Source organism: Balaenoptera physalus (genome assembly GCF_965194825.1).
Source record: "Balaenoptera physalus genome assembly, chromosome: 15".
In the NCBI taxonomy this organism is placed as follows: domain Eukaryota; kingdom Metazoa; phylum Chordata; class Mammalia; order Artiodactyla; family Balaenopteridae; genus Balaenoptera; species Balaenoptera physalus.
The window spans coordinates 68,513,583-68,533,381 of NC_138894.1; the positions used below are offsets into that span (position 1 = coordinate 68,513,583).

Below are 19,799 nucleotides of genomic sequence, written 5' to 3' on the forward strand. Positions count from 1 at the left end.
CCGGAGCCTCAGCTCCCAGCCCCCACCTGCCCCGGTAGGTGAGCAGACAAGCCTCTCGGGCTGGTGAGTGCTGGTCGGCACCGATCCTCTGTGTGGGAATCTCTCCACTTTGCCCTCTGCACCCCTGTTGCTGTGCTCTCCTCTGTGGCTCCAAAGCTTTCCCCCCACCCACCCCCCGTCTCCGCCAGTGAAGGGGTTTCCTAGTGTGTGGAAACATTTTCTCCTTCACAGCTCCCTCCCAGAGGTGCAGGTCCCATCCCTATTATTTTGTCTCTGTTTTTTCTTTTTTCTTTTGCCCTACCCAGGTACATGGGGAGTTTCTTGCCTTTTGGGAAGTCTGAGGTGTTCTGCCAGCGTTCAGTAGGTGTTCTGTAGGAGTTGTTCCACATGTAGATGTATTTCTGATGTATTTGTGGGGAGGAAGGTGATCTCCACGTCTTACTCCTCTGCCATCTTGAAGGTCTCTAGGTTCATTTTCATCTCTCTTTGGGTTTCATCTCAAAAGTGCAGAAATAAGACTTCCTTCAGAGGACAGGTCAAAACTAAGGCAGCTCAAGAAGTGTCCATCTCAGGTTTGAAGGGAGCAGGAAGACACTGATGTGGCAAATAAGACTCAGGGGACGGGGAATGGTGCATCCCCACTATTAACCTTGGGGGAGAACTTAGAAGTCATAAGAAGGTTTACTCCCAGGAACATTTGGAGAAAGCAAGAAGAGAGCCTCTTCCATTCCTTCCTGAGTGGAGTTTTGTTGGTGGAAATGAGAGAACCCTGGGCTAAAGTCACAGAGATCCTGGGGGAGCCCAGAACTGCTTGAGTGGAAACTGCACAGAGACCTATTCCTCAGCCATCTGCTCTGCTTCCCCTCATATGATTCCTCAAGGTTACCTTGCCTTCTCATGGCCGTTGTGATTTTCTCGACAGAGCTCACATTAGGGCATCTCAGAATCTGCCAAGGATTCCTTCCCAGAGGCCCTTGGCACCAGACACAGGGAAAAGAGAACTATTTGCAACCCGATGGTTAGAATGAAAGGATAACCTTTAGATGCTGCTCACTGAGGTCATGTGTCTGCTGTACTGATCTCAGAGTGTTCCTGGGCAAAACTGGTACTGTTTGAGCCACTATCTTCATGCAACATTGGAATCTTAGAGGCACAGCTGCAAATATTTCTGCTCTAAGTTGGTTCTTCTGCCTGACCTAATAACAGAGTGATTATTGGGTGATGTCCTACACAATAAGCCAGTGATGTAGAGGCCAAATCAAACTGTATAATCTGTTTCTTATTTTCCATTCATCTTTTCAGTGAATGGGGCTTTCAAGGCAAGCCACATTGCTTCGGGAAAACAAATTTCTTCATCAATCAGAGGCGGCCATTGTAAGCTTGCCTCTTGGCTGTTAATGAGAAGAATTATTATAACATAAAAGCACTTATGCATAAACAGTTTTGATATGAAACTTAATTTTGTTCTACTGTGATATTCAACTAGAGTAAAATTCTATTTTTAAGAAAACTATGCAAAAATGTTAATTTAATGAAATAAAATGATCATCAAATAAAATCTGAAGATGAATGCTTCCTTCTCCTGACACCAGTGACCAGATCATGTTAATTCTTCTTTGGTAGCAAATTCTTTTGCAAAGCATTCTTTTCCATTTTTATTTTTTTTCTTTTTTAAAAAATATTTATTTATTTATTTGGCTGCGTCGGGTCTTAGTTGCGGCGTGCGGGCTCTTCATTGCAGCGCGTGGGCTTAGTTGCCCCATGGTATGTGGGATCTTAGTTCCCCAACCAGGGATTGAACCCATGTCCCCTGCATTGGAAGGCAGATTCTTAACCACTGGACCACCAGGGAAGTCCCTCTTTTCCATTTTTCTTAAAAAGTCTTTGACTATGTTGAGTCTTTTTTAAAAATTTATTTTATTAAATTATAGTTGATTTACAGTGTTGTGTTAATTTCTGCTGTACAGCAAAGTGCTTCAGTTATACATATATATATTCTTTTTCATATTCTTTTCAATTATGGTCTATCACAAGATATTGAATATAGTTCCTTGTGCTATACAGTAGGACCTTGTTGTTTATCCATTCTATACATAATAGTTTGCATCTGCTAATCCCAAACTCCCAGTCCTTCCCTCCCCCACCCACCCTCCCCCTTGGCAACCACGAAACTGTTCTCTATGTCTGTGAGTCTGTTTCTGTTTCATTGATAAGTTCATTTGTGTCATAGTTTAGATTCCACGTATAAGTGATATCATATGGTATCTGTCTTTCTCTTTCTGACTTACTTCACTTAGTATGATAATCTCTAGGTCCCATGCTGCTGAAAATGGCATTATTTCACTCTTTTTATTTAATGGCTGAGTAGTATTCCATTATATATATATTTATATATATATATATATATATATATATATATATACACACACACACACACACATACACATACCACATCTTCTTTAACCATTCATCTGTTGATGGACGTTTAGATTGTTTCCATGTCTTGGCTATTGTAAATAGTGCTGCTATGAATACAGGGGTGCATTTATCTTTTTGAATTATAGTTTTGTCCAGCTATATGCCCAGGAGTGTGATTGCTAGATGACCACGTTGAATCTTTGGTCAAAAGCTATCAATATCTTTCTGCTGCCTTGAGGAAAAATTCCAAAATCTTTAAGGCCTTTCCACAGTCCCCTCCATGGAACTTCTGGGCTTGCCAATACTGCCCCTGGTACTTTTCAAATGCATGTTATCTTGCAAACTTGGCTTGTATCATTCCTTACACCTGGAACCCTTTTTCCTTTCAGCTGTTCAAATGCTACTACTTTTTCAAGGTCCCAGTTTGTTACATTTTCTTTCATCTACTAGACTATACACTCCATGGGGGCAGGAATTTTTGTGTGTTTTGTTCTTTGCTGATCAACAGAATGTCTGCTGGATGAATGAAGGGATAAATGGAACCCATCCATTAGCAAGTCCTGCTAGTTTTATTTCCAAATCTGCAATTTCTCTCTGCTTTCGCCTTGGTCCAGTTCACTGACATTTCCTGTCTGGACTATTAACACAATAGCCTCCTAGCTTGTCTTCTTCTTTCCATATTGCTCACCCTTTGCCTCAGCCCTTTCTCCATTGAACAGCCAATGTGATACTTTAAAAATGTAATCACATTTCATCATTCTCCTGCTTAAAACCCCTCATTGGTTTCCTGCTGCCCTAACGTCCAAGCTCCTTAATATGTTCCACAAGGCCCTAAAGGATCTAGTCCCTGTATTCCTCTCTATTTACTCTCCTACCATGGTTACTTGGATGATGAGAAGTTACCAGCCAGCAAAGGTCTAGGAGGACCTTCCAGGCAGAAAGAAGAACCAGGGCAAAAACCTTGATGTGGGAAAGGGCTTGGTGGTTTGAAGAACATGAAGGAGGCCAGTGTGCCTGGAGCACAGTGTGTGGGCTGGGGGAGGTCCATGATGAGGTCTGGGGAGTCAGCAGGGGTCACATCACATGGGCACTGTGTGAATTAATAGTCCCACTGTGACCAAGGTGTCAACAGTTGTTTTTGCTAGAACTCTTTTCAGAACTGCACAATATTATTTTCAGAAGCAATTTCCTTTTTCTTTTTGGAAAATTCCATTTTTAAAAGTTGGGATACCATTCACATACCATAAATTGGTCCTTTTAAGTGTACAATCAGTGATTTATAGTATATTCACAAGTTTGTGCAACCATCATTATCTAATTCCATATCTTCATCATCTCAGAAAGAATCCCAGTTAGTAATGTCAAAAGAGAGACAACAGGCCCAACATAGAGTCACTCGTGCAAAGCTCACATTACCAAACCGAGACAATGCCTAACCTAACTGCAGTTTCATTCTTTCCCAGGAATGTAATCTTAACAAGTCCATCTGGAATTTCCTGGTCAGCACCAGTGAGGTAATCCACCTGACAGACTGCTGTCATCCTCTAAAGGAAGGTGACGTTGCCTGAAACAATCAGCTCTGCTAGAATAGTTCCCTGGTTCCCTGACCAGGGATCGAACCCTCGCCCCCTGCAGTAGAAGCTCGGAGTCTTAACCACTGGACCGCCAGGGAAGTCCCTAAAAGTAACCTACTTTTAATTTAGAAAGGATGTAATACACACTTTTTCACTTGACTCTTACAAAACCCTGAGAGGCATATTGTCCTCATTTTGCAGAGAGATAAGTTTATTTGTTCAAGCTCAGGTACCAGGAAAGTGGCAGAGCCAGGCCCTGAACTCATACCCTCTGGCTCCAGACACAGAGCTTTGCCAGCTCCACCTGGTTGCTTCTCCCATTACTGAAGAAAAGGAGTTAAATGGTTGCTTCCCTACTCTAATCCTACGAGGCTTTTCTGAACTTGAAGATCACTGACAACCACTAGTGGGTAAATATAGGATATGTCTTGTAAATAGGTTGTCTGTCTGGGTGTGTTTGTGTGTGTGTGCATTTGTGTGTGTGTCTGTATACATCTGTGCATGTATCCCAAACACCTGCAAGGCAACTCTTCTAGTGCAATTTTCCTTGCATTCTTTGCCTGTTATTTCTGAGAACTGCCATGGCAGAGCTTATTCAACTGAAAATCTATGACACAGAGAGAGTCCACCTCCCTTCTCACCCACACACCAGAAGGGGGGCTAGAGAGTTAATCCACTTCCTTTTTCATGGTGTGAGAAACGGCACACACATCAATCTGTGTGGAGAACACACTGGTATTGGTACCAAGTGTCTAAGGAGCAAGCAAACATTGGGGGTTCCTTACAAGTTGCTATAGCTAATGACATGTGAGCCCAGTGAAGAAGCTGTGCACTTGCTATACCCAAATCCTACGATCACAGAGCTGTATGTCTTCAACAGTGTCCCATGGACTCAATAACCAAGTCCCAGAACAATTACCTCTTCCTGCTGAGACAGTACCTCTGGGAATTATCCACCCTTTCCAGGTTGATTGCAAAAATCTTTCCATGCCTTACATGGTATTAAGGTTAACTTACTGAAGAGAACTATGTGAATTAAAGGTTATACATTTCACCCCAAGTTAAGACTATTTCAACAGACTCCAATGTAATGGAAATATTTCAGAACATGGCTTCACTGCCTGTGGGGAATATCTTGCTGTTGTTTATCTTGCTGACTGTTGTCTTCATCATGTCGATTTCCTGCTCAGAACACTTTCAGTGGTTCCCACCCTCTAAAGAATGGCAAAAAACAAAGCTTCTCAGACTGGCATTGCCTAGTCTTAACCCACCTTCCAGCTGCATCTCCCACGACTCCCCAACGCTTAAACCCAGTCACGCCCCTCGCTGTTTCCTGACCCCATCTTCCCCACGACATCTGGGCTTAGTGCACCTCGAAAGCCCTTCCACCTACCTCTGCAATTCCACTTATTTTTCATATCCTACCTTAAATGCTCCTTCAAGAAACTAGTATGAATCCTATTGTAGACCCCTTGTTATTCTTTTGTAGCATTTACCACATTTTGCTTTATTTTACAGTGTTTTGTTTCATTGTTGTAGTTCGTCCAACAAATACCTAATGAGCACTAATTATTTGGTCTAGTTGAGAAGACAGACGGTATAAAAAAGCTCTTATAATAATGTGCAGTAAGTAGACAGCAGAGGAAGTGTAGCATACACAGAAGCCATCTAAACTGGTTTTTTGTATGTTGGCAGTTGGTGTTGGGTCCAGGAAGGCTTTCCTTTGCATAATTTTATTTTACCTTATACAAGATCTGGTGCTCACTGAAGTCAGAGACTTTGCAGGATGGACAGGCAATAAATTGTTGGAGTTAATCATCACAGCTCTCACCTGTGTAACACTATCTCATCTGACCCCACTTTAGGCTAAGGCCATTGCTTCTGGAGCTCTTCTGGGGCTTGCTTACATGTAGAAAAGCTATTGAGGAGATTTTACAACTTAAAAGCTTTTCTCTCTCTAGCACAAACACTCTGCCAGACAGGGATCGTTCTAGAGTTGTTGGTAGACATAATTTATGGGGAAACATATGATGTGTTTATTACAGTATGGGCTAAAAGGTTCATGAGTTGAAGAGTAGGCCTTTTTCAAATGTGGAATCTAACATAAATGAAGTTAATCCTTAAAATCTATAAGGTATCTTGACTGCCTTAGGAGAAGTGTTTTATGAACACACCTAAACCCTTCAACCATTATTTGTAGCCTTCAACAGTCAAGAAAAGTGCAACCACGTTTTGGTCATTTGTTAGAAACTGCTTGAGTAGGTTTAAGCTGACTAAATATACTAGTGAGGTACCTGTGGGTAAGATCGGATCTATGGCTCCAAAACATAGCAGGAAAATGAGAGCCTTGAAAAAGTCACCTCTGTAAAGAAACTTGGTAAAACTCTCATTCTGTACAGTATGGTAAACTTTACCCTGCACCATACAGCAGGTTAATTTACTAAGACATTAACTTATGCTTATTCTTATTGTATTTTTCCCCTTACTATTCTAAGAAGGTAGTCAGACTTTTGTGTTCTCCTATCTCTGGAGCTCAAGGTTGCAAGAGAGGGCAGGGGTTGCCTGGCAACTCTCCCTCAAGGTTCTGGGAATTAGTTGCTCGGAAGCCTCCTCTTTTGAGGGGATTGGGCTTGGTCAGCCCAAAGAGTGATGGAGAGAAAATGACCTTCCAAGACAGGGAAGGTGGGAGTGGGCAGGTAGGTCCCGGTAAGGGAAATGCCCCTGTTCCCTAGCAGCTGCCTTGGATCAACATCACTTTGGAACAGTACCTGATGTGGTGCCCCTCTGGGTAGAACCTTCGGCATAGGGCTTCCCCACATTTGCCAAGATCCCACCATTCATGAAACAATGGAGCTACTCAGCTTCTAGGAATAAGATGTGCTTTGACACTGAGCAATGCAGGGGCTCTCTCTGAATGTTGTAAATTGCCTAAGGCTTCCAATGCCTGGAGCTGGGAGGGAGGAAGCCCTTGTAATGATGGAATTTTAATATCTCAGCCCTAGGCAATTGGCAGTCTGGAGTCAGACTTGATTTGATTTAGAAAATAAGATGCTATGGTAAGCCAAGTGACAGAATAAAATTGTACCCAATACGACTGTGTACGTGAGAACAAAATACTAGTTTGGAACGAATGGTCATGTATGGGTGGGAGGAGTAGATCCGTAAGAACTAGTCCCATTTTTATTTTTATTTTTTCATCTTTGCTTTCCCTTTTGTAAAAGCCCCATGCGAAATTATTTTCAACATGTACTACCTTTTTTGGCCCAAAGGGCCTCCAGTGGAGCTAACCAAGGTCCATAAGGGCTCCTGGGGGCCATGGGTAGACCAAAGAAATAGAAAGAAGGAAAAGGAGATGAGAAGAAAAAGAAATGAGAAAGCAGAGGAAGTAGGGAGGAGAGAAAGTGACAATTACCTAAAGTAACAGTAACCGTATGCATAGACAGAATAGATGCACTAGTGTGGTATAAGGTCTCAGGCCAAGCCAAAGGATGAAGCTCATGCATTTACTCTTTTTTCTATTTTCCCACATTTCTTCTACTTTACTTCCTATTCAGTCAGCCCTTGATTATCTTAACACCTCATCTGCCTCTAGGCAATGGATACTTAATTCCTAAATGGCTAGCTTGCCACAAGGCACTGGAAAAGCATCTGGTGTTGAGCCTCACAGAGACCTCAGTTTCAAATCTGGCTCTGCCAACTCATGGTACCATGTCTGGTCACTAGATCCTCAAGAGCCGAAAGTAGTGCTACGTGTGTAGTAGGTGTCAGTAAACTGTCCTCTGGGCAAAACTCTCAAACGACCTCCTCCTTGTTATTTTACCTTCAGTCCTCTGGGTGGTGAAGACTTTTAGTCCTGAATAAACAGTGGTGAAAACTGAGGGCTGGCTAGGAAAGAGGCAGAGGGCACTGAAGAGAACCCATGATTTCACATTCACATCTGTAAGCATCCCTGATCTTGGGTACGTCTAGTCCAGCGGTTCTCAAATTTTACCAGGCGTCGGAATCACCTGCAGAGTGCAAGGTCTCCAGAATTCTGATCCTTGGATCCACAAATATTGATACTCACCTCCAGAAGGAGTTTAGGGGTCTCCAGGTATACAAAAGACACTCAGGAGGTCCATGTATTTATCTTTCCAGGAGTTAAGAGAAGTTGTAATTGTTCTGTCTTCTACTTCACTGTATAAGTTTGTGTGAAATTCTGTCCAGACTTGGTAGATACTTTCATCCTACCTGTATATGAATGTCTATCTGTAATGCTTACTCACTAATATATTGTGTACTCTCTCTTCTCTCTTCATATGCTGGGACAAAGGGATTTTTGTTGGGTTTTGTTGGCGGGATTTTTGGTGGGTTTTGTTGTCAGGATTGTTTTACTTCCCTAACACAGCCCTAACCATCCTACTCTTCTCTGAAAACTACCCTCCCAGCCTAGGCTGATGCAGTTAGAGTTTCTCTCCCAGGAATTTGGGATCAGGGCTGAGAGACATGGTCTGCATGAACCAGGGGGTTGGGGGGTGGATAGTGAGGCAGGCATGCAGAGAGAAGCAGAGGCACCAATTCTTGAGATCTTTTCACCTGGGGTACAGTCCCAGTGAGTGCGAGCTGCCCTCCCCACCTTGGGTTCTGCGAGACACCTCATGTCATGTGAGCTACCTCATGTACTGCCAAAATCTCCTTTTCTGCTTAAGCAAATTGGCCTTGGATTTCTGCTAACTGCACCTAAATAATCAGCACTCAGATATTCCCCATTGCCCTCATTGATGAACTGCAGATTCCTAGACACAGTAGCAAAGCTCTTCACGATCTGGTGCCTGCTTACCCCTCCATCTCTTATCTCAACACATGCGCCTCCCACTCTATACCTCAGTCATATGGAACTACTTTTTAGCTCTTTCTCTTCTTCAGGGCTTAGGCATGCTTTTTCTTTCTGCTTGTAACACTTTCCCCCTCATCTTTGCCTGGTCAATCCCTATTAGGCCTTCAGATATCAGTGTAGGTGTGTCACTTCCTCCAGGAAGCCCTCCCGGATACATAGCTTTTTTCTCCATATTCTTGGAGTACCTTTAGCTCCCGAGTCCTAGCACTTACATAAGACACCATAATTGCCTGGTGACTTGTCTTTCTTCCTCTCTAGATTTTGAGCTCTGTGAGGGCACAGTCTGAGTCTCAATTGCTGTTGTATCTGGGTGTCTAACCGTACCTGGTACTTGGCCAGCACCCAATAAATACTTGTCAAGTGAATGAACGATGTGCCTCCCTTGCTATCAGTCACCTGCCCCAGTGGCAGATTGACAAGCTTGAACAGAAAAAATGAAAATTACTTTGGCCTCAAGGTATAGATTACCATTTGGAAATACTCCTGAGGTAAAGAATCAGGTAACACCATAGTTTGGGAATATCCTATTACTTTCATTTTATATTTTTCCCTCTTATTTAATGACCATGACAGAGTTTCTAATTAGAGAAAAGGCCTCATGCATACACTGATTCAAAAGTGCTGTATCACTAGGGAGATTTTGAGAATAAGGTTAGAATTTAGCATATCAGAAGTTGAATCCATTTGAGATCTCTCAAAGAGGTTTGCCCTTGGGTCGTTTAGCACAGACTTTCATAGTCACTGAAAACTGTTGTCATGGTAATCATGGAACCTTTTATGATTTTTTTAGATGAGTTAATGAAGATACTGGAAACAGCCCAAAGGAATTCATACTTGGGTGTGCATTTGTCTCCATATTAACCCAATCACTGTTTTGAACACACATCTGCCCCGGCCTGATTCTCTTGGCTCTCCTTCCTGACAGGAATAAATAAACAACTGATTCCTTTTTAGTATTTCAGACTAGGAGGCTGTGGATGGCTGCCCTTTTGGTCTCATTTCAACAGGAAGTCCTGCACAAAGGGCTTAAAGGAACAGAAGAAAAAAATGCTGCGTGAAACAAATCTCTTCTTTTATTTCAAAATTTTAATGTTGCTGATTTAAGGCACATAAATCTAATGCCTGTACAGAAGTTTCTTTTGTAGACAGAACAGAGCACTGAATATACCTAAAGTCTTTTTCTTATGGTCCTTCATAAATATACCTTAATTCAAGCGTCCATCAAGTCTACAAATTTACATACAGATAGCTCAGTGTGCTCACAAGATTTGAGTGTCAGATTTTCCATTTATGTCCTGTCCTGCTAGTTCTTTACCAATATCCATTCTCTCTTCTTTCCTAATAATAGTACTCCTTACTTTTAGCTAGGCATGCAGATGCTTGAAATCAAGACATTTCCTATTCTCCCTGAATTCTGGTCAATGGTATTTAAGTAGAAGTGGTGTATTTGACTTCCTGGACTTGTCTTTAAAGGAAGTAAGTATGTGCCTTTCTTCATCCCTTCCTACTGACTGGAATGTGGACATGATGGATGGAGCTGGGGTAGCCATTCTGGACAATGAGTTGAGAGCCACGTTGAGAAAAGCAGAATGACAAGATAGAAGGAATCTGTGTCCCTGAAGATTGTGAAGCTCCCATAAAAGCCCAGACTATGTTTACAGGAGAGAGAAAGAAACTTCAGTCTTATCTAAGCAACTGTTATTTTGGCTTTTCTGTCATCTAACCTTAACTATCACCCAAAAATGAAATTAATTATTCCTCTTTCCACTGATTGGGTGTGAAACTTTTCTGTGAGATTACCCATTGATTCCAGGGCACGCTGGAAGGTGGGCAGGTTTGCTGGACTTTTGCATTAGCCAGACTGAATTTTCTGGTATGGGGAATTGAGACAGAATGGCAGAAAAATACCTACTCCAGCTTAGGCATAGAGACATAGTGTTGCCTGGTCTTTGTATGTGCATCTTGAATTTTTCTAATATAGTAGAACCACGTATCTGCCCTAAAATAAGAACTCTTATTTCAAATGCTTTTTGGAATGAAGTAGATGACAAATAAGAATCATTACTAATTAGTCTGAGTGCAAACTATTGAGATAAGACACACACAAAAAAACCCAAAACAGAAAAACCCCAAACTTTCCAAATTATCTGAAACAAGTGTAACAGTCCTCCACATGGGAGACACAAGTCTTGTACCAGTGAGGAACTGCAACTTTACTTACTGAATTTGGGCCTTTTAATCTTCTTTGTCATTTCTTTATTTGAGTGTATTCCAGTCACCAGCAAAACTACATGAAGAAAATGCAAAAAATCTAATCAATATTATTTCACCTAAATGCTTTCTCTCTTTTGACCTTTATGTTTGCTTCAAGCATATGTTAAAGTATTCTCGTTAGTAGAACTAATTTTCCCTTATTTTATGGTTGGGGAAATAAGATGTATACTTTGTGCTTTTCTTAGCCTCTGCTGAAAGGGCCTTTATAAAAATACCTCTTGGATATCTGTCCTGTGTTTTTGTTTTTGTTTTTTTTAAAATTATTTATTTATTTTTGTGTGCATTGGATCCTCACTGCTGCGCGGGCCTTCTCTAGTTGCGGCAAGCGGGGGCTACTCTTCGTGGCGGTGCGCAGGCTTCTCATTGCGGTGGCTTCTCTTGTTGCGGAGCACGGGCTCTAGGCGCGTGGGCTTCAGTAGTTGTGGCTCGCCGGCTCTAGAGCGCGGGCTCAGTAGTTGTGGCACACGGGCTTAGCTGCTCCGTGGCATGTGGGATCTTCCCGGACCAGGGCTCGAACCCGTGTGCCCTATATTGGCAGGCGGATTCTTAACCACTGCGCCACCAGGGAAGCCCCTGTCCTGTGTTTTGCTGTCTTTAAATTTCACCACACCAGCTCCACCATCTCCACTTTCCAAAGGCAGGAACGTGGGTCTGGCGAAGCCCACTGATTTGCTTGGTCCCAGGAATAAATTATAGAGGTAGGATGAACACCCAGGCCCTTCCTGTTCTCTCTGCTCCGTTCCACACTGAGTTTCCAAATGCCCAGAGAACCGCATACGCATGCGCGCGTGTGCACTTGAAGTGCGCGCATGTGCCTGCGGGAGAGACGGGGAGGGCCTGATGAACGGCGTCCGTACAAAGCCTCAGAGGAGGACTCTTTGGAAAGGAAGTCAAGGAGGAGGGGGACTGGGGAGACGAGAGAGACTCCTCACAAGGTATGGTGCGACCTGACTGTCCTTGGTGGTCCTTCCAGCCCCAATTGGTGCTGCGCCCCCCAGAGGCCAACTGCAGGTAGGTGAGCTTCCTTCTCAGAAACGAGCGGAACCTGGATACTGCTTTTCAGGAAGCAAAACAATAGGGGAAGAAAGGGGAACTCTATCCCTTTAAGTTTAAAGTCGCGTTGCTAGTGTGAGCCTTGTGTTTTTTGTTTTTTGTTTTTTTAAATTATTTATTTATTTATTTTTGGCTGTGTTGGGTCTTCGTTTCTGTGCGAGGGCTTTCTCTAGTTGCGGCGACCGGGTGCCACTCCTCATCGCGGTGCGCGGGCCTCTCACTATCGCGGCCTCTCTTGTTGCGGGGCACAGGCTCCGGACGCGCAGGCTCAGTAATTGTGGCTCACGGGCCTAGTTGCTCCGCGGCATGGGGGATTTTCCCACACCAGGGCTCGAACCCGTGTCCCCCCCATTGGCAGGCCGATTCTCAACCACTGAGCCACCAGGGAAGCCCGAGCCTTGTGTTTTTAAAATATAACATTGACCGAATTTTTCTTATTACCAAAATAATACATGTTCTTTGTAGGACAGTAAAAAAACACACAAAAACAATACTACAGAAAATAACGGATGAAAGCAAAAAGTATAATATTTTCAGGCTTTTTCTCTATATATGTATGTATTGTACTTTGAAACAAACATTTGATGATGCTTATACTGTTTACAATGTGTCATAAACTTATTTCTACTTAAGGATATATAGAAACAGTTTTTCTTGTCATTTAATGTTCCTCTCAATAATTTTAACTGCCTACAAAATATTGCAATTCATGGACATACCATAATTTAGCCAACTCCTGATTTAATATAAATAGCTTTATCTTTGCATGGATTCCTTATTATTGCCTTAAAATAAAATTCCAAATAGGGTTTCTTGTCTGAAAGATATGCCCACTTAAATTTTTGATATATATTGTGAACATTTCTCATAGCAATTTTTTAATAATGTCTGAAAATGCTCACTTCTCTGTACCTAGACTAATTCTACCTATAAACAGAAAAGCATGTTTTTCCTTTCAAAAGGCTAGTCAGTCTCTATTCTTCTTCCTTCCTTTCCAGGCCTTCTTCTGCCTTACCCACCCAAAGATGATACTGCTCTAACTTACCTCCATTTTAGCTACTTTTTTGAGAAACCCACTTTCTGGATGGAGTTGGAATTCTGGAGGTGAACATGAGGCAGTAGAATAATTAAAATAGGTATTTTACTTCCTACTTTATGTGTTTTTTTTTTTTTTTAACAGAACACAGATGCTTGATTAAAGCATAAATCAGGACTTAGGCATTCTTGAATTGGCAACTGTCTTTGAAGGAAAAAGTGGCAATGTCACCAAGTGTTTGTTAAGAAAATTTTTTATTTATCTTATGATTAGCTGAGCTGTGCCAATGATGTAGCTCCTGAATTATCCCGTTTTGACTATTAGCACTAGCTGAGGCCTGGACAGCCTGGATACCGTGTCCTGCAAGAACAGAGCCATGAAAGAGAACTGAGTGAAAACCAAACGTCTAGCCAAATAGAATGAAGGCAGACATTTTTTAGGTGTTATTTACTTCTGGGGTTTGCATAGGGTGGTGAATGTCCTGGAGGTCTGATTTTTATAGTAGGCTCTGTGTCATTTAACTCTGTCTAAAGACCGCATCTTCATTTTATACACAAAAATAAATAACTAGAATATTTTTTAAAAAACAAGTACGAAATAAATATATAGAAAAAATTATGCGCGTAAAGCAGAGGGAATAAGTGAAATAGTAGTAAATTTGGGTATCAGTTCTTGGTGGAAAACCAAATACTGTCTTTCTGGGGCTGTGTACCCATGGCACGTGGTTTATAAGTCTTGGTATCATTAGGACTATAAATATTTCAGTTAAGACCACCCCATCACTCGCATTTTCTCGCCCAAGACCCTCCAGGCTGAAAACATGCAGAGCTGGGTTCAGTTTTAAGCAGTGGTTAATAAAGTCATTATTTTCAGTGGTACACAGAGGCCCTCCCCTCAGCTTAGATGCTTGTTAATTAAAGCTCCCCAGAAGCCACTCCTCAAGGGGAGGGCTGGTCAGTAAGGCTGCAAATGTGCTTGTGCCCTGAAGCAAGTCATTGCTCATCTGCAAGACCTCTCTTGCTACCTTGGAAATGGTGACTTGCGTGTGGAATTTGGGTGAGAGAAATATCAGTCTTGTGTTCCTGTTCTTATGAAGCCTGGCAGAGCACCGAGATGGATGACAGATGCTCACTTCAAAGTACAAAGCAGAACACAGGTCTGAAAGCCCTTCCATGGGAGTAGTTAGTTATCTGGCCACAGCTGAGGCCATTAGAGTCTAGAGTCCTTGAGGAAATCAAGGCTGGAGTCTGAAGTTCCAAGGCAACCATGATTTACCAACTCTGCAGCAATACTTCTCAATTTTTAAACATTCAATGTTCCAGCTTTGAGTAACATGAAAAGTTCTCACCTTTCGCTAGTCGTGTTTGAAATTTCAAAACAAATTAAATACTGAATTTATTTTTTCAAATAAAAATTTTCCTCTGCTCTCTTTCTCTCTAATGTGGCCATCAGTATGATTAAGATAGGTGAGGTGCAATTGTTTTAAAATTCAATTTAAGTAAATTATCATCCACATAATTTATAGAGAAAATACAAATGAGTTAGCTTGAAACAATGTTCAGTCTCATTAATGATAAAAAATGCAGGCTAAAGCAGAATGACAGGATATTTTCTCATAGTGTGTACTGAATATTGAACACAAGATTATACTTAATCCTGGCATGGATTTGGGATTAGGGCAGTCCAGTACATTGTTGGTAAACTCTAAGCAGGTGGAGTCATTCTGGAAAGCCATTTGGTAATACATTTCAGTAGCCTTAAGAAACATTTCTATTCTTTGTCCTAGAAAATATATACCTAGTAATATATCCCAAGTTATAATCAGAGACATAGACAAGGATTTATGTATAATAAAAGGTGTTCATTACAGCATTATTCCTAATAGCAATCGGAAATAATGAAATCTTGGAAATGTCCCAACAGTAGGGGAATACTAAGCATTTATTACAAATTATTTTAGCAGAAGATTAAATGACCTGGGAAGTTCTCAGCTCTAACCTTAAGCATGATGCTGACAAAATTAGAATATACGCAGAGAGAAATACCTGGAACAAATATACCAAAATTTTAATAATGGTAGAATTATAATTCCTATTTTATATTTTCTGTATTTTTCCCATTTCATAGTAAAGTTCTATGTTTTATGTAGAATGTTTCTTTTCGAATTAGAAAAAGACAATTGTTATTTGATTTGGTCATATTGAAATCAGATAGACTTATAATAATGAAAAGTGCTTTCTAAAATCATTGGCATGGTTAATAGGCACTTGTGTTTCACTTTTCCTGTCAGTATTAAGTCATAATCAGAATCCATTTATTTTCAAGAAAAGACATGAAGTGCCAGAACATTTAACCAATTATCAAATCAGTAAGTACTTACTGAATACTTATTACGTGTCTAGAACTTTTATAGGAATGCTTCATTCTAGCCCATAAATTTCTTGTGTGATCCCTTAGTGCCACTCAAGATACTAACTCAGGTGGTGTTGACAGGGACTCTCCTTCACCAGACTTTAGTCAGGCTCCTCTAAGCCCTCTTCTGAACTAGGCTTTGACCTTGGGCTTCTGTGTCTGTCCTTGTTGGGCCTGCATCACTTAGTTTTAGCAGGAATCTTGTTTAGAGAGAATCCTCCATCCTTGATACCTGATCACCCTGATCTGCCTTTAGCAAGAGTCCTGTCTGGTTGGTTTAGCAAGAATCCCCTGATTCCCGTGAAATCTCCTCTCAGTAATTTCCATCCCGTGACCCCTGCAAGCCGCTCCTTGGCTATAAATCCCCACTTTTCCTTGTTATATTCGGAATTGAGCCCAGTACAATACTGAGGTCTCCTTTCCCCTATTGCAATGGTTCCTGATTAAAATCTGTTTTTACTGCTTTAAATACTGTCCAGCTCTGGTTCTCTTTAACAGTGTCCACAATGCCTTCCTGAAAACTGATTTATAAAGCAGATGATTTAAAATCAGCTCAAATTTCCCCTATGCTTTGCTTTCAACTTACTTACTTAGTGAAACATCTAGCATGAAATATATCAGAGCTTCATTGCAGAGACAGGATAACTTATTCTCTGTAATCACATAAATCACAAAATTCTGCTTCAGATCATAGAATACTGAAGCTGGGAGGAGATTTGGAGGTCATCTTTTTATTTTGTAGAAAAGAAACCAAGGTCAAGGTTGACATCTCAGCTAAAGCGGCTTTGTAGGGGGAGGGGGCAGAAGTTGGAAGCAGAATGCAGGTTTCTGGTGCAGCCTTAGGCTTTTTATGCTACTTTCTCCCCATAGCGCAGTCATTGATTACATGTGGTGCTCCGATGACAGTGGGCAGCATACAGCTCTGCTACATCATAAATTTAAACATATTTAGAGTGACCATGCTAGCTCTGATATATACCGATTAAACACTTAATTAACATTAATTTAGAGGGCTTTTGGGGGATCTTTGGATGGTTCTCTGTGATATTATGATGTATGATAAATATATATTTTGGTGTTCCGGCCACAGTTCCTGCCTAACAGCTCCCAAAACCCTTGGAATGTCCTGAGTGATGAGAGCAATGGGAGCATCTTTTGTTATATATATTTTTTACTGGAGTAAAATTGCTTTACAATGTTGCGTTACTTTCTTCTGTACAATGAAGTGAATCAGCTCTATGTATAACTATATCCCCTCCCTCTTGGACCTCCCCCCGCCCATCCCACCCTTCTAGGTCATCACAGAGCACCGAGCTGAGCTCCCTGTGCTATACAGCAGGTTCCCACTAGCTCTCTATTTTACACGTGGTAGTGTATTTATGTCAAACCTAATCTCCCAATTCGTCCCACCCTCCCCTTCGCCCCCTGTGTCCACATGTCTGTTATCATATTTGATTTCTTGTCCTCAGTTCCTGAAATCAGAGCCATAAAGGTGAAATGGGTGTCTTGTTTTTCATAATAAGCCCCCTTCAATCACAACTGAGTTTATGTTAATGAGGTGGCTTTTGAAAATCCCCTAAAGATGAGGGAGCTGGTTGCCAGGGAAACCAACTGTGAATAGAAAGTTGGAATTTTCAGTCCCATCTCCTGATTTCCCAAGAGGAGAGAGGGGCTGGAGGTTGAATCAATCACCAATGGCCAGTGAGTTAATCAATCATGCCTGTGTAATGAAGCCTCCATAAAAATCCAAAAGGAGAGGGTTCAGAGAGCTTCCAGGTTGAGGAATGAGAGCTTGTCCATGTGCCACCGTGCTGGGCCCAAATTCCACGGGGACAGAAACTCCTTTGTTCAGGACCTCGCCCTATGTATCTCTTTATCTGGCTGTTGATTTGTATCCTTTAATATCCTTTGTAATAAACTGGTAATCTAGTGAGTAAACTGGTTTCCTGGGTTCTGTGAGCTGCTTGAGAAAGTTAATCAAATGCAAGGAGGGGGTCATGGAAACCTCTGCTTTATAGCCAGTCAGTCAGAAGCACAGGTGACAACCTGACTTGCAATCGGCATCTGAAGTGTGTGTGTGTAGGGGGGCGGGGGGCAGTCTTGTGTGAGCCCTTACCTGCAGGATCTGATGCTATCTCCGGGTAGAATGGTGTCAGAATTGAGCTGAGTTGTAGGAAACCCAGCTGGTGGTGAGGAATCACTTGGTGTGGGGAAAAAATTCACACATAGGAATCGGGTGCAGAATCAGACTCTGAAACCTGAAAAATCCAACATCCCTGACAAGGATAATTTATCTACCAATATTTCTTGAGTGCCTGTGAGATGTGCTGAGAACTGAAAATGCAACAGTGAGCAAGACACAGCTCCTGCTGTCAGTATCGTACAGTGGCAGGGGAGGCAGCCTCATGACGAGGTGAATGCCATGCAGTCGTGACTAGAATCAATACAGGGCACCAGGGAAGCCCATAGGAAGAGGGTCTGATCAAATGGAGGGCAGAGGAAGCTTCCTGGAGGGCCAGTAGGGGGTGTTTGGGGGTGAGAGGAAGAACATTCCAGGACAGGGAACAGCATAGTCAAAGACCTGGAAGGGAGAAATGACTCCACCTTCAGGGGAATGAGAAGGTCAGCACTCCCCACGTCCCTGGAAGCCAGGCTGGGCTCTGTGGTAGGGAGGAGAGCAGGAGAGGACGGCAAGAGCCATATGGGAGAGGCCTCGCCAGCAAGCAAGGCGCTTTGAGAGATGTGGGCTCCGTCATAAAGACAAAGGGAAAACACTGAGTGTTAAGTCAGGAGAGTGGGATCAGATATGGGCTTTAGGGAGATTAATTGGGGTGTGGTAGAGAATGAGTTAGAGGGGTAAGGATTTGGGGCAAGGGGGCTGTCACCGTACTGAAGAGGGTTTCGGGGGACTTAAGGGAAATGACCCTGGGATGGAGACAAGCAGATGAATAAGAGAGATTCCAGGGAGGGGCATATAAGGACATAAGAGAATCTGCGATAGGAGTCTCCCTTTTCTACTTTGATTTCTTGCTTTGTGAATGAGCAACCCTGAGGGGAAAACGGTTTTGCAGAAGGGCATGCTGAGAGGGGGCAAAACAAGCAAGGACAGTCAAGTTCTTCTTGGTTCCATGATGTGGGGGACATGGCAGAGTGTGAACCAGCCTCAGGGTTTCTGTGTGTGTGTTTTTTTTTTTTTTAAAGCACTTTTATTTATTTATTTATTTATTTATTTTTGGCTGTGTTGGGTCTTTGTTTCTGTGCGAGGGCTTTTCTCTAGTAGCGGCAAGTGGGGGCCACTCTTCATCGCAGTGCGCGGGCCTCTCACTATCGCGGCCTCTGTTGTTGCGGAGCACAGGCTCCAGACGCGCAGGCTCAGTAGTTGTGGCTCACGGGCCTAGTTGCTCCGCAGCATGTGGGATCTTCCCAGACCAGGGCTCGAACCCGTGTTCCCTGCATTGGCAGGCAGATTCTCAACCACTGCGCCACCAGGGAAGCCCGGTTTCTGTGTTTTGTTTTGTTTGTTTTACAGTAGCTAAATCCTTCCTATTCCTAACCCCTGCCCCACTGTCATCCCACCCTGTGTTCACCCCTACTAACCTATAGGTTAGTATGGGGTTGCGGGGAGATAGCCTCTCAGAAGGGCAAGGTGGAAATGAAGGACCCTGTGCTCTCAACGAGAATATTCCTTAGCAAGTTGGTGGTGGAGTCAGGACCAGAGCCTTATCTTCCCTCTGACTCCCAGCCCAGTCTCCTTCCACCATGCTGAGAGCCCCTTGCCTTCCCAGCTGTGTCACCTCCTTCTCTTCCAGTCCTCAGTTCTGCCACTGTAGATCCCTCTGCACAGACCTTGCACATTCTGACTATATTATGGGTTAAATTGTGTGCCCCCCTCCCTAAATTCATAGGACTTCTGTTGGACTTCGTGTTGAAGTCCTAGCCCCCAATACCTCTGAAGGTGACCTTAATTGGAAATAGAGTGGTTGTAGATGTAATTACTTAAATTTAACTAACTTAATTAGTTAGGATGAGGTCATCCTACTGGAGTAGGTTGGGCCCCTAATCCAATATGACTGGTGTTATAAAAAAGGGGCAGTTTGGATATAGACACAGACAAACACAGAGGGAGAACGCCATGTGAAGGTGAAGGCATAGATTG

At 42.6% G+C, this 19,799-nt stretch overlaps 1 protein-coding gene across 4 annotated transcripts in view; it reads right to left on the minus strand.

The window, feature by feature from the left end:
• The window catches only part of VIT (vitrin), a 147,664-nt gene that overhangs the window by 77,200 nt on the left and 50,665 nt on the right, over nucleotides 1-19,799 (minus strand). For all 4 annotated transcript variants that reach the window (XM_082427750.1, XM_082427747.1, XM_082427748.1 and 1 more), the window contains one exon: nucleotides 11,090-11,155. In XM_082427750.1, coding sequence (XP_082283876.1) covers nucleotides 11,090-11,155 — 66 coding nt within the window. The remainder of the gene's footprint in view (nucleotides 1-11,089; nucleotides 11,156-19,799) is intronic.